This window comes from Filicampus tigris, chromosome 5 (assembly GCF_054856515.1).
Source record: "Filicampus tigris isolate MCC_2025a chromosome 5, RoL_Ftig_1.0, whole genome shotgun sequence".
Taxonomy (NCBI): domain Eukaryota; kingdom Metazoa; phylum Chordata; class Actinopteri; order Syngnathiformes; family Syngnathidae; genus Filicampus; species Filicampus tigris.
This window is the reverse complement of record NC_141221.1, coordinates 21737423-21764574: the sequence shown is the minus strand read 5'-3', so window position 1 is coordinate 21764574 and position 27152 is coordinate 21737423. Positions and strand designations below refer to the sequence as shown.

General features: G+C 41.5%; 1 protein-coding gene across 7 annotated transcripts in view; it reads right to left on the bottom strand.

The window, feature by feature from the left end:
* fbrsl1 (fibrosin-like 1) overlaps positions 1-27152 on the bottom strand; it is a 330172-nt gene that overhangs the window by 20576 nt on the left and 282444 nt on the right. For all 7 annotated transcript variants that reach the window (XM_086031613.1, XM_086031617.1, XM_086031615.1 and 4 more), the window contains one exon: positions 18438-18486. In XM_086031613.1, coding sequence (XP_085887739.1) covers positions 18438-18486 — 49 coding nt within the window. The remainder of the gene's footprint in view (positions 1-18437; positions 18487-27152) is intronic.

Here is a 27152-nt window from a genome sequence, read left to right as displayed (position 1 = left end):
GATATTCACAGAAAAAAAAAACACAGTAAGACATCAAACGAAAGAGACATAGGAAGAGTTCGAAATGAGACTTTCCGTCTTGCCAGTCTACGGAAAAATGCTGCAGTTCATTTCTCAGGAAGGGCTTCAATCAAATATACTGAACAAGCACTCTCAGTGAGTACAAACAAAGTCAGAGCTTGACATGTACCCTACTAAATGAATATCCTGGTTTCATCTTAACCTTTCAAAGATCCTAAAACTTCCAGATCGAGTATTACAAATGCAGTACAGTGCCTTATATTATTATTATTATTATTATTATTATTATTATTATTAGTATTTGTTCCGCTCCTCCCTTGCTCCTTACTATTAACAGTAATGAAGAACTTGAACTAATCTCAACATAAATTCCTGGATCCAAGTTTACGATCGACACACTTAATGGGGCATGAGGTTTGAAATAAAATTATGCTCTAATAAAAAAAGAATCCTATGAACAAAGGAAGATAATGTGGTACATAAGAGGCAAAAAGCAAATATCCTTGGTCAAAATGTCTTCATTGGGGGATGTTGCCATGGCAATGTGTTCTTCCAGACACAATGCAAGGCGAGCAATAGAAAAGCAAGTCTCACCAGAAAATAAGAAAGACGTCTCTCATACTAATGTTGTGAAGCCACAGCGAGCACTGGAATATCCTAATGATGATTCTAATGGAATCTAATAGAGGCAACGAGGTATCAACACCGACCAACATAACCCTCATTAAAATCACTCTGCAAGTGAGGACACTCACAGACAGGCGGGCACACAATGGAGAATACAAACAAAAATGGGGTTACAGTTGTGACATTATGCCAGTACAGAATGCCAGTTCATATCTACACATGCAAACTTGATTAAATGTTATATAAATATGAAAAGACGAAAGACATGGGGTTCATTGCAATGTTTTGTTTTCAGGAAAAAAAAAAACAAACAATTGCTAAAATTCTGTTCTCCATATACAAGTGATGAGTAACAGCTTTTGAAGCCATTATTTCTCCAGCTTGGACAGCAACATAGAGTCAAGTACATTAAGTCAAATGGTAAACAAAATTATTACTGTAAATATCCAGCAGCATTTACAGGAATAGCTTACCACCTCAGTAGTGCACAAAGCATTTCACTGAAGTGCAACATTTAGCATTGCTCAGTTCATCTGGCCATGCCATGCACAAACTCTGCTCACGTACTGAGTAAACAGCAAGCATGTTGCCGGCAGTCGTGTGATTCAAATGCTGTATAAATGTGTCTACATAATGTTTGAAGCCCTGTTCTGTAAACATAAGCAGCTGGTAGGAGTGGGTAAGACAGGTTGCCCCCCCCCCCACCATACTCCCTTGTCACAGTCACCTAAACCCCTTCTGTGAGCTGGGTTAGTGCACTGGGGACACAAGGAAAAGTCCCTTGGGGGAAGTTGCAAGCCTGCTCACCAGACAACATCTCATCTTAGTATTGATATTTTCATAGTTTTTGTCACGGCTGTGCGCTTGGGAATTGGGCCTTTGCCCTATGTGCACGTGTCTTTTTTTTCTTTCAGGGTACATACAGCATAGGGGGTTGCAAGGCTGGGAAGATTCGGGGGAAAGGCTAAAGGAGCAGACGGACAATAGGGCAGTTTCCCTAGAAATGACTCATGTGTCCAGCGGGAGACGTGAACCCAGTGTTACTACACAGCTGTTCCAGCCTTCCACACCCTTCACTTGTGACTCCATCTTATTCTTGGGGGACAGATGGAGAGCTTGCACGAATCCAGTCCAATCTTGTCTTTGCCGAAGCATATTTTCAACGTGGAACAACTGAGAAAGTCTTGGCCCTGAGTTAGGTTATGATTGGCTAGTAGCCATCATCAAGAATAGATCAATCTAAAGGTGTTCTGCCACGTTCCATGTCAAGAACAAAAGGTCGAAGCCCTGAAGGCTAGTACTGCACACTAAACACTTACTTGGCTTTGAATACCAAAAGGGATGCCTTTGAAAACCATTCCTTGTGAAGCAATTTCTAATTTATTTCCAACACACACCTGGCTACCCACAAAATGGACCCAACGACCTCACGGATAAAGCCGCAGTCTTTGGAGAATAATTATACACCTTTGAACTAAGACTTGTACAAACAAAGCTGAGCATGCAAAATAAGTGTGTTCCATAAACTACCTGCTCGCTGTTGACACAGTGCAGTTTCACATAAAAGACAGGGAAACAACCTATATGCAAATAACTTTTTTTGCCAATTAGATACAGCGGTATGGAAATGATTCCTTTTGAAAGGGTGGGTGAGAACACGGAGCGTTAGGAGAGGCTTAAGGCCATCGGGTGTTCTCATTCAGTAGGCAAACACGGTGGTTGACTCCATTCATGGCAGTACTGATGAAACGAGGCCATGAGCGGACAGATATTTAAATGGATATCGGAGGGTGGGATATCGGCTAAAAGACGTTGCTGAATAGTATGCAAAAACTCACGTTGCCTTGATCACTACCCTGCTGGCTCTGGTTGGCAGAATATTTTGCTGCTACTGGATGGACGAGCACTCATAGATTTGGTTCTTGCTTCTCTCTTGGCAAGCAAAACTGCACTGAACTCAGCAACTATAAGAAGGCAGGACACTTCCGAATCAACACTTCTGCTAAAAGACATTTGCTCATATGAAAGACGTGGGTGATTTCAACAAAGCGATTTGGCATTAGAAGAACAGAGGAGCTGAGCAAAGTTGATTGGTCATACTGCTAACATTAATATCATTTGAGAAATGCGTAATGGCCTGCTTTCCTTCACACTATTCCATATTCCTAAAGCGTACCCAAGCTGATAACAAGTTACGCCAAGGCAATGTTTTTCGCAAATTACGTTAATAGAACAGTGGACAAGGAGGAATCTGGCCAAGATAGCTAAAGAGAAGGGACAGCTGGCACATTTCAATTATTCCCCTGTCTTCCCTCAGCAACTGACAAAAGGAGTGTATGGCAGCAGAACGGGGATGGGTGTTAAGCTGTAACACGTTTACAGTCAAAGCCCAGGCATAAATTGAGAATCCAATGTTCATTTTAAAGAGCTGGCAGCTCAAGCTGGGCTGAATCCACTTTTCAGGCTCATATCAGATCTCAATTCTAACCGCGGCCATATGGTGCACAACACAGATGCCATCCACCTCTCATGGTGCATATGTGGGAGGGAAGAGAAAGGCGGGGAACACATTTAGCTCAAGGGAGAGAGAGACAGACAAGAAGAGGGGTGTAGATGTTAACTGTCCAAATCGTTTTAAATCATACACAGTCCGGTGGGTTTAAAAGCAAGTTAAACCTTCATTAACCCTTGCTATGAAGTGTTGCAGACAAGCGATAAACCTTCACACTCCCTCCACTTGCCTGCTCATCCACTAATCGCTGTCTCCCCACCCCCCACCCCCATAGAACAGTTTCTAGCAAAGCGCATGAGTTCCAAGGGACATCGCCATCAGTCTCAGCTTCCAATGAACATGGGCAGGTCGTCTAAGGTCAGTGGCACTGATGCCTCCAAAATAATAAGGGGGGTGGGGTGGGGGGGGGGGCATCCTGGAACGTTCAACAGAAAAGCCAAGTCTAATGGTTCTTCAACACGGCCCACCCTGCCAGCTTGGAATTTGACCCTATTGACTGTCACTGACCCCGGTGATCCCTCTTGCCGAGAGGCCACTGTGGACAGATCGCCAGTGGCCTGGTCAGGGAGAGCTTGAGGCCTGCTGAACCTTGGAGATGAATTTGGTTTGAAAGGAATGGGAGTTTTCGGGAGTTATTTGTTCAATGCTGCGAACACAAGCTTATCATTTCATTAATTAGCATGACACGCCTGCCAAATGGACTTGAACGCCGCAGCGACAGCTGTCTCAATTGATTACGGCAATGGACATGGCGCAACAATTATGAAGGTGACTGGAGACAGCGCGTGCCGCTTCTAATAAAGGACTTAGCTACTGCCTCTTATATCATGGGACACCAGTGGGAGGACAGCGGCAGCCTCCCTGTGTCTCCCATTCAATTGAAGCCCTTTTCAGAATCTCTCCACAGGCTGTTATTGAGCTCCGTGTGGGCTGTAGTTCTTCAGCAGTGTGTCAGCTTTACTTAAGCTTTCACAGCGCCTTAGCTGGATCTCTTTGGTCCTCCACAGGAAAGCGTCCACTATTAGCTCACCAGCTGGCTCACAATCCGCGAAGAATGCAATGGTAAAAAAAGGTAGGAAATGCAGGAAGAAGAAAGAATGACACATAAGGAGTACAAAAACTGAGCATTTGCTTACATGTCCAAGCAAAGATGGCCAATCTGAGTGCTCAGCTATGTAAATACAAGTCGCTGCTTTTCAGCTTTCCTTCATGTATGAACATGTATAAAGCCCACATGCCACAAAGTGGATATAATATTATCTTTCAGTGCCGCACTGATTACTTATCAATGGAAGGGAAACGGCTGGGTGAAAATCTGTCAACAAATCCTACATGGCATGACAGTGGGCTGAAAGAGCCTGCATGTTTTTCTTTTCCTCTTCCTACGTCTCCATTTTCACTCCATTGTCTGGATGCAAAGCAACAATTGCAAGCTGACAGCTCCAAACTATTCGTGATACCTCGTTCATTGTTTTGAAATAAGCAGCCATGGCAATTTAGTGCCAAGAGGAAGAGTGGGGCATGACAAACGCCTTTACTAACTGACTTAAATGTTGGGTATCACAAGCAGACCCGGGGCTACTCATTTTTACCCAATGCAGAGCAGCCACTGTCAGAGTGTCTAATGATACCCTTTGAAAGCTAGGAATGCTAAAGTTACTAAAATGTTCACTAGTGTTTTTGTAAAGGTTAGAATAGCTTAAAAAAAATCTCAAAAACACCCACTTTACTTTTTTAAAATAAACTAATACTATGCAAGATGATGTACTCAAAAATCCAAACCGCTTATCCTCACAAGGGTCGCGGGCATGCTGGAGCCTATCCCAGTTGTCTGCGGGCAGTAGGCGGGGGACACCCTGAATTGGTCTCCAGCCAATCGCAGGGCACACAGAGACAAACAAACATCCGCACTCACAATCACACCTAGGAGCAATTCAGAGCATCCAATCAACACAGGAAAGCCACACAGGAAAGCCGGGGCCGGATTCGAAGCCCCAACCTTTGCACTGTGAGGCGGACGTGCCAACCCTTCGACCACCCTGCAGCCCTTACTTAAAAAATCTCCTTGTAAAATTTACTTAGAGTTTCTGAATGGCAAAAAGTAAATATCACTGTCAATCAATTAATTCATTTGAGGAGCAATTTAGTAATTTTGATGAGCAAATTTTTAAAATGTTATAAAAATATGACAATGTAATGAGGAGGTTGAATGTACAGCTGCAACCAACTCGGTTGTGTAGACCACAAAAATGTATGTCTCTAAACTATAATTAATAATTTTAAAAACATATTTACGATGCCCAGAACCAATGTTCCGCGTTTCTGCACGCAAATTTGTTGTTGCGAACAGCCAGATGCACGGCCCACTCTTTCGGCAACAAAATCATCCATAAATGGATTATGACCGGCGTTTGGGGTTGTTTTGCCGGTGTTGTGCCAATGTCGTGCTACGATGGGTAAAACATCGGATGCTTTGTCTTTTTTACTCATTGGGTAGTGTAATATATCCTCCCGACGCTAGTTAGAACGCACTCTTTGGTGTTTGTAGACACCATACATACACACACACTGTAGGGTATTCATTTTGTAAATTACCTGAGTTAAAGCTTCTCAAGCAAATTTAGCATAGCTTGCTCCAGAGCACGTCTACATGGCTAGGCAGTGATCGCGTTTGAGTGTAATGTGTTGTGATTATTGTGGCAAATGTGTCAGAAAAATAAATAGGAATCAGGTGAGCGCTAACAGTCACTGCTGTATCGTCCTCACATCTGCTGGCAGCTGACTTGTGATTGTTAATGACACAAGATCTTGGCGTATTTGAAAAGCAATATTAAAATGTTCTTTACTTTGAAGTTAGAATAGTGTTTATGTGTAGACACGTCCTTATCACTGTCTGACATTTTCCCAAGAAAAAAAAATAGCCAGGGGGTGGGTTTGGGTGAAATTCCCTGAGCAATCGATAGAATAATCAATAGAGTAATCGATTTCAAAAAGAATAATTTGTGACATCCTTATATTTGAGTATCCTACTGAAATGTCTTTAGAATTTAGAATAATTGTGAATTCCGAGAAACACTGTTTTACTTAATACTTAGTCATGAACAACCAATTGGTTTCCATTTTTATATAATTAACAATTTTTCTTTCATGAATTCACCTTGTGCCTAGTTGGTAGCTAACCTTATTTTATTGTCTAGAATATATTTTCACAGTGGGGCAGTTTCAAACAATTATAAATTTAAACGTAAAACCTTAAAAACATAATGCATTAAATAAAAAAGGCTTTAACAGCCTTTGTACAACTTCACTTGAGCTGCTAGCAGTTTAGCATGCAACATGTATGCTCATACCTGTGCGTTGACCCAGTTACGGACGATTACAGGGACGGACCAAAACCCACTTCCGTCTGTCCTTTAAAAAAAAAGTCTTGTCCTCTGTGCCCAAAGTGGCATCCGTCCAGGACGGACGGACGGACTGTTCCATCCCTGGCACGGAATGCCCATTTCTGGTAATCCGTATTAAATGTTCTTTAATGTTCTCCTAAATTTCAGTAAAGTGTTTATATGAGTCACCGGTAGGATAATAATCCTCATGGGGAATTTTAAGGACTTTATTTACCTCAGGAAATAGTTGAAAAAAAAAATCTTTGGCAGTAAATATTAGTAGGATGAATTAAGATGTCAGCTAATTGTGGCCTAAATTTCAAAACTCACCTTTTGTCAAAATTTAAGTAAAGTAGGGTGGTGGGGCCTTTGGTTGTATTTAACATAGGCCCCAAATGACTAGCTATGGCCCTGTGCCGAGCCAGTGACGTTGCAAGCTGGGTGACGTACCTACGTTTTGATTAGTGGCTCGTGCATTGTTGCAGATTGTAGCTCGTAGCCTGGTGACTAATGTGAATTGCACCAAACATTGACCATCGACACAAAAGCGCTATACAAGTGACAGTCCATTACCATTCATACGTATGTTGCGGTAATATGCTTCAGTTCCATGAAAAGGCAGTCTCACAATCAGTGGGACTCTCTTATCCGGTTATGAGGGACTGATCAGGGATGCTGCGTTCCCAGCCTCCTGAGTCCGCATAGAGGGAGCAGAGCAGAGAAGAGGGAAATTTAAGGGGCCACTATGATGATTTTATTTAAAATATTAACAATCACAATGTGTTGTACGCGTAACGAGTTCGCGTTCAGGGATTTCCGTAACATTTGGGAGCTCTGCCTTTTTCCACATGAACACCCGTTCGTAGTTTTGCATTTTAATGTGTTAGATTGAGGCGCAAAATATGAATTTTGACTCCTAAACTGCAATATTTTGCTTCGAGCCTTGGTGCATGATGTGTCAAGATTGCAGAAATGTTTAACCCCCATTCATAATTCTTGATAAATGGCAAAATAAAGAATGACAGACAGACCATATAGCGGATAAAGAGCTATAGAATGATTAAATATTCCAGCAAAGGGGAGGCCGGTTGGGGGAGAGGATGTGTCTGGTGAATGAACAGAGAAAAGACCCACATTCTTACTTTCTACTCCGAAGACCAAGTCACATCAGTCTGAACGATTTCAAGGGCATCATATTTTATTGGGGACGTTTACACTGACACATTTATTCAGATTAAATGCCTGCTTGGAATAAAAATGCTTCATGTACATACCCTATTCGAAATATTATGATCCGATCAAGCCCATTCCGATCAAGATTTTATTCCGAACGAGAGTGCTAGTTTATGTCGACTGATAATCTGATCGTTCCCGATGAAAACACTTATTCCGACATTTCGGAACAAACCGCGCATGTCTGCGACGTCAGTATACGTGTTTCTGTTATTTTCTGAAGGTAGTAGAAGCAGAGCGAGTGAAAGACGTGGCAGGCACAAGACGCAACTGGCACATATGCAGCTCCATATGCATGAAGTCTTAACTCGATGTAACAGCACAAACGGAAAAAAATGTGTGAAATAACGCTAACGTTTAAAGTAGTAATGGATAGAGCGATGTTTTGTTGACACGGAAGTTGTTACGGCTTCTTCTTCTTCTACTACTTCTTCCGGTATATTTGGTCAATCTGCGCATGTCAAAATAATTTGTTCTGCTCTAAAGTGTGATGCTTGGACACGCAAGTGCTAATCAGATAAATATTTTTAGTGTCTTATGAAAACAGTGTATCAGATCATAATGTTAATCTGAACTCTCGTAGCTGGTGTGATGTTCCAACTGTGAATAATTCTAAGTGAAGAACTGATTTGTGTGGTGTTATGTCAGTAAGACGAAATGTGTGAACATATGTGTGAGTATGGTGAAAGGGGGCATGGTGCAAAATGAAACAGAACACCACATTTCCGTGCAAGATGAAACTTGACACCGGAAGGAAAACACACACGCAAAACGTTTCAAACAAATGTCAAACTAGGCAAAGCGGTGCCAAAACAAAAATACAAAACAAAACAATACAAATACGCTTGAAATACTTCAGACAGCAGAAGACAAAACAACACCGAAAGCATTAGAGGGATCCAAATTAAACCCTGGAGTGTGTGACTCACTTCATGAATCTGTGTCAAAGCGGAGATGCCACACCACATCAAACCTTGTAAACTCTTGTCAAAGCCTCCATTCTCTGTTTTGCTGCCAGCTCTTAGATTTATTGTGAAGGTACGTGTTGGGAGTGTCACACTTGAGTGTGTTTTAAGCACCATAAAGTGTCGAGACCCAGGTGGCCCATTCTCTCTGAAAAACAACACCCCACTTCGGAGAATCGAGTGGCACCTGCTGCCAGGATTAGGTCAGCAGTAGGCCAACCTGCCATCAAATGATGCGATACAGTTCGGAAGGAACCTATGGCTCTTCGGTGCATGCTAAGGGGTCAACACCCATAGTTTAAATGCTTTTGGAAAATCAAGGAATGTGTTAGTTTGATGGTTTAACATCATGGTACACCTGGCGATAAAAACTGAACCTGAAAACGAAACAAAATATGGCATTGGCACTGCTTTCACTTTTCTGGAAAGATGATGCACAATATTTGAAGTGCCTACTCATCTAGAATAACAGTTGTAAGGTCAGAGGTCACTGATGTTGAGAGTCATCTTGACTGAATAATACAGATTGATGACGAACTGACAACCATACACACAAAGCAAGAGAGACTGAACGAGAGCGAGAGAGACAAAGAGAGCGAGTGAGAAAGAGCGAACGAGAGAGCCATTTTAGATATAACGCTCTGCTTCTGAAATCCATGATTCCTCTTTGCTTCCCAAAGCAAACAGCCTTGTAATCACACTCTTGCAGCACAAATTTGACACCCATGGAGGTTGGACTCAATGCTCTGTTGAATGGGGTATTACAGTTAGTCAGAGGCCATAAGGGGCCCCTCTAACCAAGGCCCAGAGCAGGGAATTTAACGGTAGCCAAAAACAACAGTAAAACAGATGACTGTTTGATTATTGTAGGAGACCACACAGTGCATGTTTTTTTAAACCCTTCCCTGAAATGGCCAAAACCGAGGCCCCTGTGTCTGAGCGAATTACCACCTAACATACTTAACAAACACAAGGGTGATTAATTAGGCATTTGCCAAGTGAAATACTGGACTAAACATAAGCTATTTCTCTGTGGAGCATGTTGGGCTGACTACTTTCCCTGTGAGTTGAATTCAGGCCTTTAGCTGGCTAGCTGCAGTGAACCTTCCCTACCAACCCCCACCACCAAGCATGCAGTCCAAGCCTGCGGTATTGCTTCCAGACTGAGTGGCTCTGATAGGCCACTGACAGAAACATGAATGGTAATAGGTTACAACTGGAAAGGTATGGAGCTAGGGAATACTAAACAAACAGTGGACAACAACCCCCCATCTGGAGATATTTGGAAAGCATGTTATGGACAGGTTGGTGGTACGCCTGACTTTGTATCTGGTTTCCCGGGTTCCACTGCTTTCGTCCTGCCCGTATCCGCTTTGTCAGTTCCTTCTAATGTATGGGTATATCCTAAATCTTAAGAAATGTATACCCTATCTGTTCAAGGCAATGTTTTTCTCATCTTTAGCTTTTGCGAAAAGCTTCCCAACATGTTCATATCATCACAAGAATGTCTTGGCTGACGCCTGTCCCCTTGCCAATGATTGAACATTATCCAAGCGCTGTGTTTGGCCACAATCGCCTACCATCTGTCTATATAAATGGGTGTTACGGCTTCATCTGCAAATAACATTGGCTCTGTACCACTTAACACAAATGATCTTAAAATGTGCACAGCAGAAAACACGACTCATGACAGAAATGCGTGGCGCAGAATGGAGTTGTATAAGCAAGCAAAAAAACACCGTGATCACAGGCAACACTTTACATTGCAGGCCTGACAGCAGTGATAAGACACTGGCCATATATTCTTGCAAGTAAACAATGAAAATGCTTTCTCCGCTGCAGTTGGCTGAGCTTCAACTGAAGAGCAGCAGGAGACGGAGGATTAAGATTAGACAGATGATGCGCCGAAATCTTGCGCTCTCTGTAGCTATCCTTTCTCAATTCTCCTCTTTATCTTTGCATTCAATCCCCCAAAAGGAGTGTTCAGTTCATTTTAGCAGATGGCACTTCCTTGTTTACATGAAGTCCTTTCTTTACTCAGTCACAGTAGTGTGGCATCAACACCATGCACAAGCCGAACGACTCTGGATGGATGGGTTTAAGCACCAAGGGAATGTTAAGTACAAAGGTGGGCATGACGTGATCTGGCTGTGATTGACAGCAGAAGTGACAAACTACGCCCTAAATAATTTCTATACGACAAAAAGCTTTGCTAAATAAACCAACCAAATGCTATGCTAATAAATCACTAACCTGAAAATCCATATACAGATGTTCGCAAACACTACTATTCCAACACCAACTCGCTACGGAGGCGTGTACGAGACTGAGACGCTAAAATATATAGCCCGCGGTGGCAGAGTGACTACGTCAAGTTCTATGCAGTCCAATCAGAGGACAGAAAGCCACATTTATATGCAGTGCAGTGTTCAGCCCTATGATGACTTCACACAGACGGTTTTTGCCCCAAATTCAAGATTTCAACAAACATGCAGTATAATGTCAAAGACATGAAGACAGCATTATTAGACATCCGTTTACACAGTTAACCCATTAAGGTCGAGAGCGCATATCCGTGTTTCTACCACTAAAACTGGGAGCGATGTTGCGTGTTTCTATCTTTAAATACGTGATTTTCTTTTTTTAATCCAATTCTCGGTCTCCTAGCCAATAAAATGCATTGGAATATACATGACTCCTCGGAGGACGTCGGTAATGTTCGCCAATAATGGCGGACACCGTCGATGTGAAAAAGACGACATGCTTGTGGAGTTTGAACCAGTGGAACCAGTCGAAAGTGATATATGGTTAAAATATATGTATGCAGACAATGATGATATTGACGTCTTTGTAACAGAATAGAGGATGGTATTCACCACTCGATTTTTTAAAATGAAAAATACTGCTTCTTTTGCACTGATAAAAAATGTAACAATTTTCACATCTTCGATCGAAACAGTAACGATTAATAAACTCGGGCCAGTTTGAACGCCACATGTCTAAGCTTTCAATTTCTTTTGGAATTATGTTTCTATCTGCTACAGCGGCTGAGATATTGATTACTCTCTAGGTGTTGAATTTCCGGGAAAACTTCAGGATTTGGAGGGTGATTCCAAAGATGACCTTAGGTTTTAGAGAGATGTTTAGAAAAGGCGCTTTAGGCCTTAATCGGGGAATAAATCCTGAATTCACAACAAGATGTTTGGATTTTATTTTGAATTTAAATTCTCTACTGCAGATTTACTGTTCTGCATTTTGTCAGACCTAAACAAAAGGTCTTTCTTTAAAATGATCTGTCACTGGTATAATAGAATTTTTATTTATCAAAAGTATTTGTGGTATCAGTTACTAAGTATCAGTGAGTACTCAAGAGTTCAACACTTGTACTGGTGTCGGTCTGAAAAAAATGGGATTGAAAAAAATTAACCTGTCTCACGACGGTCTAATCCCAGCTCACGTTCCAAGTAAACACCAAGTCATTGGCGGCGCCCAAGTCCCACCGCCACCGCCCCCAAGTCTGTGTTCCGCCTCTCTTCCCTAAAAACCTCTGGCTTCCTTTAATGAAATTCAAATTATTTGGACTATTTTAAGATAAAAACAGTCAGTAAATGATTAATCAGTTTCAAAACTGTTGTTATTAATGTGATAATGGATTAGTTTTCGATTAATTGCCCCGCTAATCTCAAAGCACCACTATTCTGTATATGCAGTAATGAAGCTAGATTAGTTCGGTGACACAGGTCACAACCACTACAAGTTATCCTAAAAATGTTCATGACCTAATTGTGATTGTGTAATTGTGCCTTCTCCACAGCTAAATGTGGATCCATTTTCAGTCGATAAAGACACCGCCACAGAAAGAGGCCTAATCGTTTCTCGTGTTGTCACCTTCTCTCTCTGTCGCAATAGCTGATCACAGTCCACACAGGCTTGCTGAGATGGATGACAGGGACTGATAGGAGTAACTGGCAGGTGTCAAGCATCCTGACATGTAATACCTAACAGACACTGAAATAGACTGACCTGACTAAAGTTGTGGCCCAATCCATTATGACCCAGATCAGTGAGCAGGGGTTAAGTTAATAATTCATGCACACTAGGGTCTGTGCAGAGTACAGACCCCTTGAAAATGGGCCAACGCCTTGCACACAGGAAAAGCATTACAAATTAAACAATGACTTCTCGGAGCCAATATAAAATTGTTGTGTATGAAAAAAAAAATCAGGTTTGTCTTTGAATAACACTTTCTGCTTATTTGGAGTGGGGACCCAGATTATTGGTTAAGGTTCCTTTGACCTTCTACCACTGAAGTTCCTGGCTCGAAAAACATATTAATCTGCCTGTAATAACCTGACGATTAATACAGAAGAACCTGTATTGTGCATTATATATATATATATATATATTTTTTTTATATATAAAAAATAAGTCCACTCGCTTTCCAAAGCCACTCTGGTGGGAAATGCATAGACGGTGAGCCCATATATTAGCTTTAAGCACTTGCCTCCAAATGAGTTTTACTTGGGACAGCTTGTGAGCCTCTCCTCCTCCACCAATTTATGCTGGAAGGTGAAACGCTTGAGGCCCACATTATGACTCCATGAAGTTATGAGCTGGCAAAAGGAGGTGGATAGCCCATTAAAATGAGTCTCTTATTTGGAGCAGACATTGGTGATGATCTCTTCCTGGTACAATACATTATTGTCAATGTTCAGTATGCAGCAGAGTTTGTCTATATTAAACCACATTGCTGGTTTTGTTTTTCTCCAACATGTCTGCCCTGTAGTAACGTAGTCCATTAGCCACACTTTCCATATACCTGGATGCTGGCTAAATAAAAAGTGATTAGTTGGTCGGATCAGCCTCCATTCAGTCTTTTATAGATGAGAGGCTGCAAAAGGTGAACCATGACCACTGAGGTTAGTGATACATTACACTGACCTGGCCAGGGGAGAGCTGCCCCTACGAATACAAACATGCTCTCTCATCTACTTTGATATGCCCGAGTTGCCCTCAATCCCCCTGCACCTGACCTTGCTGCTCCCTTTCTACTATCCACTCTCGCTTCTCTGGCATTCACAATCCAGACGGTGAAAATGGCATTTCATTTTCCTGAAAGCTTGAGCTGCAAGGAAAGGAGGTAAGCGATGAGGAGTGGGGGAGACCATAACGCTGTTATTGACATGCAGCAAACAGTAATGTCCGAACAAAGGCCATATACCTGCAGACTGGGCGGTTGATAAGTGAGTCGACACAGGGACTATGGATTTCGCAGCAAATAATCATCACCGTGTGATGATGGGGAGAGGAGGTATGACACACATGCATAATATGTGATGTGTTTTCCAGAGATGGGCATTCCGTCCCAGGGATGGAACAGTCTGTCCATCCGGAACCCATTTTGGGGACGGAGGACAAAAGGACGGAAGTGGGAAAGAATCTTTCCTAACCGTCAATCATGCTCATGCCAGCACACATAAAACTACAACCCAGAGGCAGAGGTCTTTCGTTCTCCACCTAAAATAACATTGCGTTATTTTGCACTAATTATTATATTGAGAAATAACGCAATAAAAACTGAAAACTTATTGCGCAAAAACACAATATTATAGCATTATAACGCAATCTTAAATATTCTCGTGATGTCCCCTGGCGGGCTCCGTAGTTTGGTGACCGATGGTGGTTGTGTTGGCAAATCACCATTTTTGACCAAACTATTTATTTTTATCAGTCACTGAAAACTCCACAACACACGCCTGATTTTGTGGAAACACATCACATACACTCACACGCATACACATACCGAACGCAAGTGGACCGAACCGAACATGCGGTTGCGTTCGGTTCGGTCCATTTATTAGTGCGAGCTTACGCATGGGCGCTATTGACTGTTGCATGCGGGAGACGAGAGTGGCGGCACAACAGTGAGAGCCAGAAAAGAGCCAGAGCTCAAAGGTCCCCCCCGTACACTGCGGTCTCCTGTTCTGGCTGTCCTGTTAAAATCACCGATGGGGAAAGGTACGCGGTTAAGTCCGAAAGTTGTGTGCTGACATTGCTACATGAGATGGGCGGCAGGTAGCACGTCTAACATGCACAGCATCATCTGACTGTGAATGTTTCTCAGACGAGGGAGCAAAAACGTCAAACTTAAATAGCGAGATTCATCATATTGTAGCGTCTTCCAGGAACACGCCGTCAGACGTCGTTTAATTAACACGTTTTTATTAATCCAAGTAGAACTGCTCGTGCTCTCCTTTCTCCACTGATCCACTCGCTTGCCATACGTTGCATTCATGGACCTCGGAAACATCACAACTCAGCAACACACAAATTCGACCACAACACAGATAACCCAATTCGTTACAATATGCTGTTGAACATTCAAAGATTTCAATGCCTAAAAAGTGTATACAATTTCATAAAGACTTTTTAAAGTTACAGTATTTTTTTTATTATAAAAATAGTTTTAATATAGTTACCAATAATTGTAACTGTTATTGTATGTATTTTTTTCATCACAAAAAGTGCATGTATATATGTATTGTAATAATGTATGTATTAACTTGAATACTTAGATGTGTCATAGGCTGTTGCTGCTGAGTGTTTAAAGATTTCAGTGTTTTTATAATTTACAAAATCAAGAGATCTTTATTGTTCGTGCATTTTGTATTCTGGTGTAATTTTTTTAGAATATCACCCAAATGATTCGCTTGTATTTATTTATTTTTTTAAAAAGTACAGTTTACTTGTCATCTTTTCAAAATAAACATATTTAAAAAAAAAATCATTTTTTTTGTACCTAAAATATACCGAACCGAACTTAAAAAAAAAAAAAAAACGAGCCGAACCGAAACGTGATTTAGCGTACCGTTACACCCCTAATATATATATATATATATATATACACATATAGTATATAGTTAGCTAAGAGTATGGGTATCAGTTCTCATTGAAAAGTATGAGATCTAAAAGGAGTCCTTGTACACAGCTGTTCCCCAGCATTCAACTCTCATGTAGCCTCTGGTAGATGTCAGCAGAGAGTCAGATGTGCATGATGGCATTTGTGTGCATCTCCCTCGCCTCTCTCTCCTTTGTTCCATCCGTCTAATCCAGTATGTGTGGGCCGGTAAGTTTAATGGAAACAATTTATTAAGTCCGGCTTAAAATGCCATCTGCAGTTAAGCCTCCCAAAGCCTCTAAGCTCCTGGTTTCACCCCGGAGCTTGCTGTGTTCACGCTTACTGTAATGCTCTGTTTAAAATGAGCACAACGGGTCAAAATTAATCAGGATTACAAGGGCACAAATCCACTTCAGAGATAAATTTTCTACCAATATTTCTCCCCCGCTATCCCAAGATGCCCTAGGTTTTACTGTTGTCGTGCCTATGTGGTATACCTATGTTACATGTGCAATGGTAAATGCTCTTTCACTTGTATTGCATTTTTTCCACCTATCAAGGAACTCAGAGCACTTTACACCGAGCTCACATTTACCTACTGATGGCGCAGCGTCAGGAATAACTGGGGGTTCTATATCTTGCTCAAAGGCACTTCGACATGGTCACAGGGGCCGGGGATCGAACTCACAGCCTTTGGGTTGGGAGACTACCAATCTACCACTGAACCATGCCGCCCCTGCAATAACAGTTATATGCTAGCAATAACACACACACAAAAAAACCAACATCATTAGCTTCCATGACTTGCAAAAAAAGGCACACCTGCTGTTGGGTTGGTCCTCTTTTATTTTCTAGTGCCAAAGCACATACAACATTCGCCACAGTCACAAAAAATTCCAAGTGCTCCTTTTACATTTTTGGCCTCTGCACAGTAGGTGATAACTTCCCATCACTTCCAAAGGCGCACCCTTGTGAATTGTTAGGCCTTGAAGTGAAGTGCATATGTCTCTGCTGCAGGGGAGTCTTGTGCTTGCTCTCAAGTACATTTAGCTTCTCATTCGCCTTCAAGCAAGTGAAAACAGTCAACTCTGACATGCAATGCAATAACTATAGCCCTATGTTATTTTACTTTTGTATACCATCCTCCAGAAATTGATATTTTGCAGTCAGTTTAAGAAAGGAAGGAAACCAAAACTAATATATATACCGGTAATATATCATACTTGGCCTCTGCTGCTCCATGAAGAACACAGACAGCATACACAAGAGAATGTATACGCTCTTGGGTAACAACACCCTCAGAGAACGGCTAGCTTGTTCTATTAGTTTGCCTCCATAGCAGGGTGTCATAAGACCAACATAGCAGGACTGGTAAAAAGTAAATAGGAGAGACAGAAGGCGACGATGTCTGGCTTTTCCCCAGGCTCTGTGAGCATTAATACAGTGTTTTCCAACAAATGATTACAATGTTGGGCTTGCTCACTTCTATTTAACTTGAACTGTCTCGTTACCCAAACAGACTGTGGACTTGTGAACATTTCGGGTTAAACCCCAAGTATTTGCATGCATTGCTGGGAACCTAAATAAAGTTCACAAAGGAGTTCAATTCTGAGAAGCAAGCAAAGCACGGTAGATCATTACCCTGGAAACTGTAAGATAAACATCACATCATTAAATATGCATGTACTGCATGTCATGTTTGTGTGTATCTGCCTGAATTACTATCTACCGACTAGTTTGACATGCTTGGTGATCAGAAGAAAGCGTGCATTTCAGTGGACCCACAGGACTGTGTGCAAGACGAGTAATGGGACACATACACGTCTAATTCTAAACCAGAGCAAAACAGACGGTGGGCTACAACTACCCAAGGCCAAAAACAGACCAGGTCATTTATAGCTAGAAACAATAACATCAGAAACAAATATTGATAGGTAATGAAAATGAGGCATGACATGGTCCTAATTGCCATCCAACGTACTCAACACATAGCCAGTACCTTTCCTACTTCCTCCTTTCTAACCACTAATTCTTTTGCTCTACATTAGACAAAAATGTTGAGTGAAAGACAATCACAAGCGACCGATTGGATTGTTATGTCAGTGTCCTAATCCAACCTTTTGTGCACATTTATGAGAACCAAGGACTTCTTAGTTTTCACGCTCACATTGAAGGAGTATGTGAGGGACAATGGTTTTGTGTTTTTGTATGTGCGCATGCAGTTCCCAGCAGAAAAGATATGCTCAAGTGCAGCCACGCTATGTGTGACCATGCAGCCTAAGTCTGACCATACCTCACCTTCCTTGACCTCCCTTCATCTACAACTTAACAATTTAACAGACCACTCAAACTTGATGCGTATGATTGAATTTTGTATGTATTACATTGCAACGGCGAAGCACATATTGGCAAATACACACAGACGAAGCGTCTGACAAAGCTCTCTCTCTTTTCCTTTGGCATCCATTATGGCTCAGGCCTGCTGTCGGAGAGCTTGTATTGCCTGAGGGGAAGTTCCCATTTGAGGGAGCATGTGGCAGAGAGGCTCTAAATCCCCTCTAATGAACCAATATGTAAGAGGGCTAAGCCTCTGGCAGTGTCAGCAAGGAAACACCACTCCTCACCCTGGCAAAAAAAAAAAAAAAACGCACGCATTTGCATTTGCTCAGCTCTGTTTATGTCTGCTCATATTTAAATCTGAATGTTAGCTGTGGGATTTCATAGGGTAGAAGGATTTACATAATTTAGACAGTGACGTAAACCCTGGAGGGAGAACAGACAAAGAAGCGGGCTCTTACCTTTGGGTGTGGTGGGAGAAAAGAGCTTCTCTGATCCTACGTCAGACACCTGCAAGACGAAGAGGCGGCGCTTTAGCATATTAGTTCATTCAGCTGAATCAGTGGCAAACTTCAGTCAACCTTCTCTCAGTTAATTGGGTTATTCATCAAAACCCTAATCGTGAGACTTATTCAGTGACAAATATGGTGCTCAGTATTTGCCAAAGAATGCTCCCTGTGTACCTGATGGTCCCTAACTTGCTTTCGGTGAGGTAACATTAGGTGGCACTGTTGAGCCACCTGAAAATGAATAACACCATAGTCAGAGAGGTGGCTGTGCTGCATCATTGTTGAAATGCAGGAAGGGCTAAATATATATATATATATATATATATATATATATATATATATATATATATATATATATATATATATATATATATATATATTTCTGCAAATGATCCGATATATCCACTAGTGCATAATTAAATTAAATGGCAACAGATCATGCAATCCAATACCAATCACAGAATCCCAGACTGCATGTTATCACACAATCTGTCAACATAGCTTCACATTACTGTCAATCAAATGCATGTTGTGTCAAACAGTGACAAAATCTGACTATAACTTAATAGTGAAAGCGCTAAGACAATTTTCTCTTACTGTTGGATCCCATGCATAAAATAAATGGATTGCACAAAAGCCAATCCACACAAATCCACCACGCCGATTCAACAAATAGTAATTTAACCCTGCTAAAGTTGTCAGCATATTTAATGGCTTTGTTTTAAATCTGCATTTCCATGCTTGAACTCCTCTCACGAGGGCTGCCGTAATGTAAAAGGCTTCATACGTAAAAGGGAGCATATGTTCCACTCGTCGGTTGCAAGTGTCCTCGACTGCTGTGCTGTATTTTGCATAGCACAAAGGGAACATATGTAACAAATGAACAGTGAATCAGAGTACTAGAGGGACAGACACAGAGAGGGGAAGCAAATCATTTTGTAAACACAGATGGCTGTCCTTGGCATCCATGTTAGTTTTTCACAAGTGTTTTGAGGGCGTCCTCTTCTCTCCAACAATTCCCAATTTCTCCTACACTGCCACTTGTGTTGCGTTTCTCCACAATATTTGTCTCTGTATGTGTTTTGTCTCAGTGTTAACTACAACAGTACCCAAAATAAAGCTGTGCGAAAGCAACACTTGGGTTTGCTCCATCTGACAGGAAACGTTAATGGAGGACGACAACACAGTTTAGACTTAAATTCCTAACGTACTTGCGTCATATCACAAATCAAAATTTAAACAATGAAAACTTGAAGAAAAGGAAAACAAAATCATTTTTGTCAGTGTCATGCTAGAGCAGTAAGATGGTGACAGTTACGATTTGAATTCTCATGATTTGAGGAGTATCTCCAAAACATGAGAGTTGATCCTGTTTCCCACTGCAGTCAAAGACCACGGAGGACAAAATACTGTTCCGCATTGCCAACTTTCATTCTTCCATAACCAGGGTGCCAGGTTACAACACAAGCTCTTTGTTAGCTTTAGACAACATTAAACACTCCAGTACTGAGCATATAGCACTAAAGTAGCACAACTTCAGCCTTGAATCATGGCCCCAGAGGGCCCCTGCAGGAAAGATATGGGCTTAGATTGGAATGAAGCAGGTCAAACGGACAAAGGCGCTGGCTAAGAGACAGGGTAAGTGCGGTGCGCGGTTAGGGGAAAAAAAGACATGGTAGGGAATGCCAGAATTGATAAGAACGGTTAAAACAAGTGTTTTGACTGCAGCGGCTATCTTGAGAGCACTGCAGACATGACAACGGGGCCAAGTTAACTTTAGGGTGCATGATCTTGCAGTCACTTGTTTTTAATTCAAAATGGATTCCAAACAACATCATCAACCGCCACTTTGGCTTTATTACTTTGCTTTGAACTTGCCAAGTCTGCATGAGTCAGTTGTATAATTCACAATTACAAGGTCGGCTTACAAAAGCGTTTGGAAATAGGCATGTCAGAACACAGTCTTCATTTGGCCCACTGCTGTTTTTGGAAAACTTTCTTGTATTTGTGTGTCAAGTTGACTTTTTCACCAAGCGGATAATTGGAGCACCTTGCGGTTGTGGTGAACAGTGTTAATGTATAACAAATTCTTCTCACTGTCTTTGTTGCCATTAAAAACACAGAGGCTCGGTCGGGGTAGATGGCAGATTGAGATATTTAGAAAATGAGACAAAAATAGCCCCATTTTTTTGCTAGGAAACTTGGTAATTCAACCATTTTAAAACACTAATGGGGAATATTTAAGCCACATTGCCTGGAAGCCAAAAGTTTTTGGAATTGGTTGCGGGAAGCCTGACCTTTTTGTGGGCTGTCTGCTATTTAAGCCTAGGGCTTCAGGGGTCTGGCCTCCTCTCTAGAGGGCCGTCAGCAGGCTTCAGCTTTCCTTCCCCATTCTATTCATTAGCCGTGCTTTATGATTCAGCTTCCTCTGAGCCACACAAAACCTCCCTGAGGAAAGAGACTGCTGGAGAGGGGGGAAAAAGAGATGAAGCTGAGGGAAGGGAGCAAAAAAGCAAGAAGGAGGTCATAGGGCCCAGCCGGGGCCCGGCACTCAGCAGCTGTGAAAGCCTCCTGTTTCCTCAGCAGGCGTGAAAGGAAAAAGAGGGGGGGCGCGCAGCAAGGGAACTGAGCTAGAAAACCCACCATCAGAGTGCAAACTCGTCAAAATGCCACATGCTGAACTATAATGCCAAGATTTTGGGATCCTGCTTGTTTCTAAAAATCCCCCAATTTCACAGAATACCACTGAGTTATTGGTGGCGTGAATGTCTTGAGAATAGCAGAGATGCAGAGGTTACATTTTAGTAGCTATGAGTGTATCTGCTGACAAGAAGCAAGTGGAAAAAAATAATGGATAACTTGTATTGAACAATATTGCAAGCTAATCGATTTAGACAATCTGACACATGCCTAAATTGCTTTTTGGAGGTATTAAACCACTTCCATGCCGAAATATTGCACAGAGAGCCGACTGAGCGAGGCGGTGGTGTAATCACTTGAATGACCTTCAAGGCATGAATTTTTGAAAGGCATTGATCAGTTAAGCCTGTGATTTCTGCAAGACGGGAAGGTCAGCAATTACCCAGATTCAATTAACCCCGTTTCCTAAAGACTGCTGAGAGACTAATTTCTCTCCACCCAGCAAAACCTCATATACTGGAGCTGAGAAAATCATCTCCAAAAAGGAAGACATCCTGCAGCCAGAGTTTTGACAGAGGCAGACTAAATAAAACCAAACATCTTTTGCCCTCCCTCTGTAGTCAAGACACAATTTTTACGCACAGGCTGGCAGAGTTATGGCCACAGCTGGCATGTGAAAACAAAGAAGCCTGTTCGAAGGTTTTGTCGTATGCTAATGCCTACCATCCGTGATTATATTTACAATTCAGTTTAGACTCATTTGACACGTTATTGTACTTGACAACTAGCAGTGGGGCAAGTGGTGAAAGTGGCTAATCTTTACACTTCAATAAAATAAGGCCATGTACACTGATTAAATACTCACTGTCAAAAACAAAACAAAAAAAAAAGTTTATACACTGGAAACCTATAAGTTAAAAACCACAAATGTACTTGGGTGCTCTTAATAACTGCACAGACATCTTTAAACTGTTACCTGTAATACAAATGTAAAACAAAATAGGCTAACAACTGTTAAAACACTCAACCATAACACCAAGGGAAAATTACAAAGGACATTTTGAGAGGGTTAATTACCTTGCAGAAAAAAAATCATAAATGCATTTTTTTAGGTATTCTAAGTACTCTAACATGTGTAAAAAACAAACAAACAAAACAAAACACTATTCATTTTGTGTTTGGTGAAGCTGGAGTTGGAGAATGTACAGTAAGTCTGCCTTCTTTGCCATAATAAATGTACTTTGTATATTGTCTTTTTCTCTTCTGATGTTCTTTTCTTAACACCCATATTAAGGCTTGTCCTGCTTTAGAAATACATCCCACAAAGTAGCCACCAAAACCACAGAATAAGCATAACACCTATTGTATAATTATATCGCCATTGAGGTTTTGTGAGGTGTTGAAATCATGCAGTTGGTGTTGAGGTCAAATTTCAAATGACTAAGGCCGCAGAATTATTCGACTTAGACCAGTCACTTTATTTCAAGAAAAAGAGACACACTCGCACACACAGGCATATACTGTATATACACACACAAACACATACACGCACACACACGTGCCATTTGTCTTGTATGCCATTTCATCACAATAAGCGATCTCCTTAAACGCCCTCCCTCTCTTTCAAGTCTTCATTTTCTGTTACCTTAAATCATGAGTTACATCCCTTCAAAAGGTCATCTCTTAAAGGTGTGCATTATGGTTCTGGTACACTATGAACGCAAAAACAGGTTTAAGCGGTCACACTCGTCAGTCTTCAAAATGATGAAGACCGAGCTGTACGTGAACGCAGAGGTGCTACGAGGGATTTGAAGCCCTTCGGGATGTGGGCGGTGTTCTTACAACCCCATCCCACGGCTTGAAAAGATTCTTTTCTAGCGCGCCGGTCAGACACTCTACAGTGCCAAGGATGGGAATCGAAAAACTGTTGTTGTTTTGAGAACCGCTTCCCAGTAATTGGATTCCTAGGAATCATTTCTTTGCTTGCCTGATATTTCTGCTTATTGATTCTTCGAACAGATGACGTCTGTGCGACATAACAATATACTGTATATCGCAGCGCCTGGACTTTAGCCAATTTAAACTTGCTATTCTCATTCACATTAACAGGCGATCCCCGAATCAACTTGAATGGGTTACTTATTGTACTTTTCATTTAATTAATATTGTACTTTTAAGTTTGTTACTTGAAGTACCACTGCATTTGTCTTCATCTACTGCTCATTTCCACGTGCTTTGTTTAATATATATTTATTTTAATTAATGGAGGAGGGATGAGGAAAAAAAAGCCATTTGTTACATGTATTTTAAGGAAAAATACAATTTAGGGATACACATTGTTATCAAATAAAATGGCCTATTTCGGAATGTAAAATTTTGTCCATATTGCATTGCACTGTTGTCAATTTGCATAACTAAAAAAGCCCCTGAATGTATTAAGGATGTCACAATATCCAAATGTCACAATACGATAATAACCTCACGATGCGATAATTAGCACGATATTGTGGAGAGGTTGGCGATATATAAAAAGCTCACGATACTGTATAAAAGCTCACAATATTGTAAAAAAAAAAAAAGCTCATATAAAAAATATATCACTGTTTTTGTACATACTAAGAGCATTCACAAAGAAATAGGATTTTCCAGTCATGCGCGCCTATTGGCTCAGCAGCGCAAAGTATCATAGTCTATGTAGTCCACAATGCTGTGTTCGGCTGATAAGTGGGCCGATGGAGATGTTGAAAAATATTTGCTGTATGACTGATGGAACCTTTTATTGTTTAGAACATCATGTGAGCAATCATGTTTAATTTCAGTTTACGTTGGTTGTGTCAGTGTGTGTATGGATTCTGTAGATCTCAAAATACAAATACAAATAAAATAAACATGAGCAGTTGCATGTGATTGCCTCTACACAAAGAAATAAACGGCACTAATGAACTAACCACCAGAGGGTGCTGGAACGGCACAAATGGAAAACAACTTGGGCTTTGAAACAGATTTGCTTCTATTAATATCGTGACATGACGACGACGATATTGTGGCAAATGTAATATTGCAATACCACGATATTGACGATATTGTGACATCCCTAATATACAATCAACGTCAACTGTATCAGTACTGTGATCAAATGTGTTATTCTGAATTGAATATGTATACAGTATATCTGTTCGTCAGAGTCCTAACCACTGATATTCCAAAAGCACATATCAGTAAAAGTAGAAGAGGCCTGATTCTCTGTGTTCTAGAGGGACTAGCTCAGTGCTGCAAGAAACACTTTTCTCAGCGCCCACTCAGAACTCTCAACTACTGTCACCATTTAACTCCAGACATCCACTATTCCTTCGTTGGCAATAAACGCCCCATTAGCCATGCACGTAAGCCTACAGCTCCCGGGCAGCAACGCAAGACACCGAATTAATTAACTCCCTTGCATTTGTCCTCTCCACTGTTCCAGAAAACGGAATGACCTCCCAAGCGGTTGTTTATTCTACATTGCAGCAGTTCTTTGCGTTCTCAGGGAAGAGAGCAGCAAGAACCAACCACACATCCAATGTCAACCCAACATCGACGATTCCATCACGTTTCCTTGTGTGTCAGAGCAGGTGAGGGTCAATAAGATAGCAACTCCCAGCAAGTAGGATAGGATGCACAACATAAAGAGCTAAAAGACAAGACATCTCCCACGCAACTATCAACCAATGGATACTCGCCTTAAGTGTAGCATCATTAAGATGATAATGAATTCCATAGTGATCATGGACAATAGATTGTTTTCCCTCTGCACACACAAAAGTCTTTACGCTTAGCTAAGGGTGGCATTTTTATAGCCACACATTACATAGCGTGTATCGAACAGCAGCGGGCACAGCAGACAAATTGTCTTCGCTTTCGCCCTAGCAACAGACAGAGTAAAATTAATGGTGTGAAAGGAGCTAGTAGAGAGGGGGCAGGGGCTTGAGGTTTTTTTTTTTTTAATTTTAAATACGACACAGCGTCTTGCTTACCATCCTTTCACCACGATCCGTACGGCAGTTGTTAGCGCTTATCAAGGCCGCCTGTCCGTTTTGTATATAAATTAGCGGCCTATCAGGGGAACACAGAGGTCTGTTTCATCTCGCTGCACTGGACAGAGAGGGTCACAAATCAGCACTGCAGAAGGCCCACAGCCAGCACTAACCAGATAAGAAATGAAGGAAATAGCACAAGGTCTGAAGAGGATCATGACCATCTGAATTCATGCAAGTGTGCTGCGGAAAATAGGGAGGGCACAGCGTCCAAATTGATTGAGTGCTTCCTGTCAGAGGCAAGGGGATATACCAATATATTATTTGGAGATTTTGAAATAAATTAAAAAAAAAAAAATCATATGAAAAAAGTTAAATTAGGAGACACAAATAGAATCATCTCAAGCATTTTTTTCCTGCTCCATTAGGTACTATTGGTACTGTCAGTCTTAATCCCACATTACCGACATCGCTCTATAGGCCTAGATAGATCACTCCGACATTCACCAACTGTGACAGACGCTTCCCCCTTGTGGCGTCGAGCCGGCTGTCGGCACGTCCCGCTGGCAAAACACACCGCAACGACACACAGTGACGCTGACCATTAAAATACGTTCTGCGCATGCGTGAGATGTATTACCCTTCCATACCATGGGCGGCGGTAGTCACTATTTCTCATGGTTGGAAAAATCCAAACGGAAAGCTATTGGCTGGGGGCGGATTATAAAAACGTATCAATGCATTTAGCTATATTTTTCGCTCACGATGAATTCCCACCTGAAGTAAACCCTCACGTTCTTGACACGGTATCGTGAAATACTTACATCGTCATCCCTCGCTCTTGTAAGACGATTAAGGCAGCAAAGGCGTGCTCACTGTTTATCCGCATTTGTTTTACCGTTTGTGCTCCGTGCGCTGGTTCGCTAGCTAACAGCCAATCAGAGTCAACTCACGACGCCGATTCAACATGCTCAAACGTCCATAGACGCTTCCTGACGGGTTACGACGCTGCGACTGTGGTCCGACGTCGGATTGGTGTATCTAGGCCTAAAGAGTTTTCTAGATAAGATTTTTATTTATCTATTGAATAGAAAATAGTCAGTAGAACATTCCTCTGAACAATCTGAACCTTGCCCTCAGTTATTAACTAACATTTATAAGATTTTAAGGCCAGCATCCTCTCACTGTCCTGTTAAGTAAACCTGTTAATACCAGCAGAGCCAAAACAGCTGCAAAGGGCTCTCATTTAGTGGCATAATGCAATGGGGCACAGACTAAATTGCGGCCAAATAGCCGACAGACAAATCATCTCTACCATCCTGATCCATTTAAGTCAATTAATCCAACACCAGATCTAAGCACAGAGTCTTAAAGGCATTTGTTCATCTTCAATTTAGGTTAAAGAGAAAGATATGGTCAGCAGGAGAGTGAATCAATTACATTGCTCCAGTTTGTATTCAAAGTCAGACTATGAATATACGGACAGTAACGGCAGGTCTGTTTAAAACTCGTTTTAAAACATATTTATTGTGGGGGAATCTCTGTGCAAACCAAGGTGTTAAATAATCGCCATAAAACATGGAAATGTACACAGTCTTTTAAGATCAAAATCAACAAGTGTCCCAATGAGCTGTAACCATCGGACAGCTTCAGCCAATTGAAAGTCCTGTCAGGATATAACAAAAATTAGCATCAATAATGGTTATCAGATCGCACATCTTACATATTTTTATAGGGCTTGCTCTGCTTGGCATACTAAATTTCACTGTGGAACGTATGTGTCTTTCCTTTTTAATGTTGTAAATATGTGCCAGCTGTGGTAATAACCACACGTAATCTCCTAGTGGAATCAAGGAGCCACCTGGCATTATTCTCTGTCTCTGATTAAAAAAGAAAAAGAAAGGAGGCAGCGTTAGCTTGCCAGTCCAGGCTTCGCAGCAGCTGAGATAGCAGATAGCACATCGCTGGTCCTGATTGGCTGGAGACAGCTCCATGACCAAATTGCGTTTCTCTT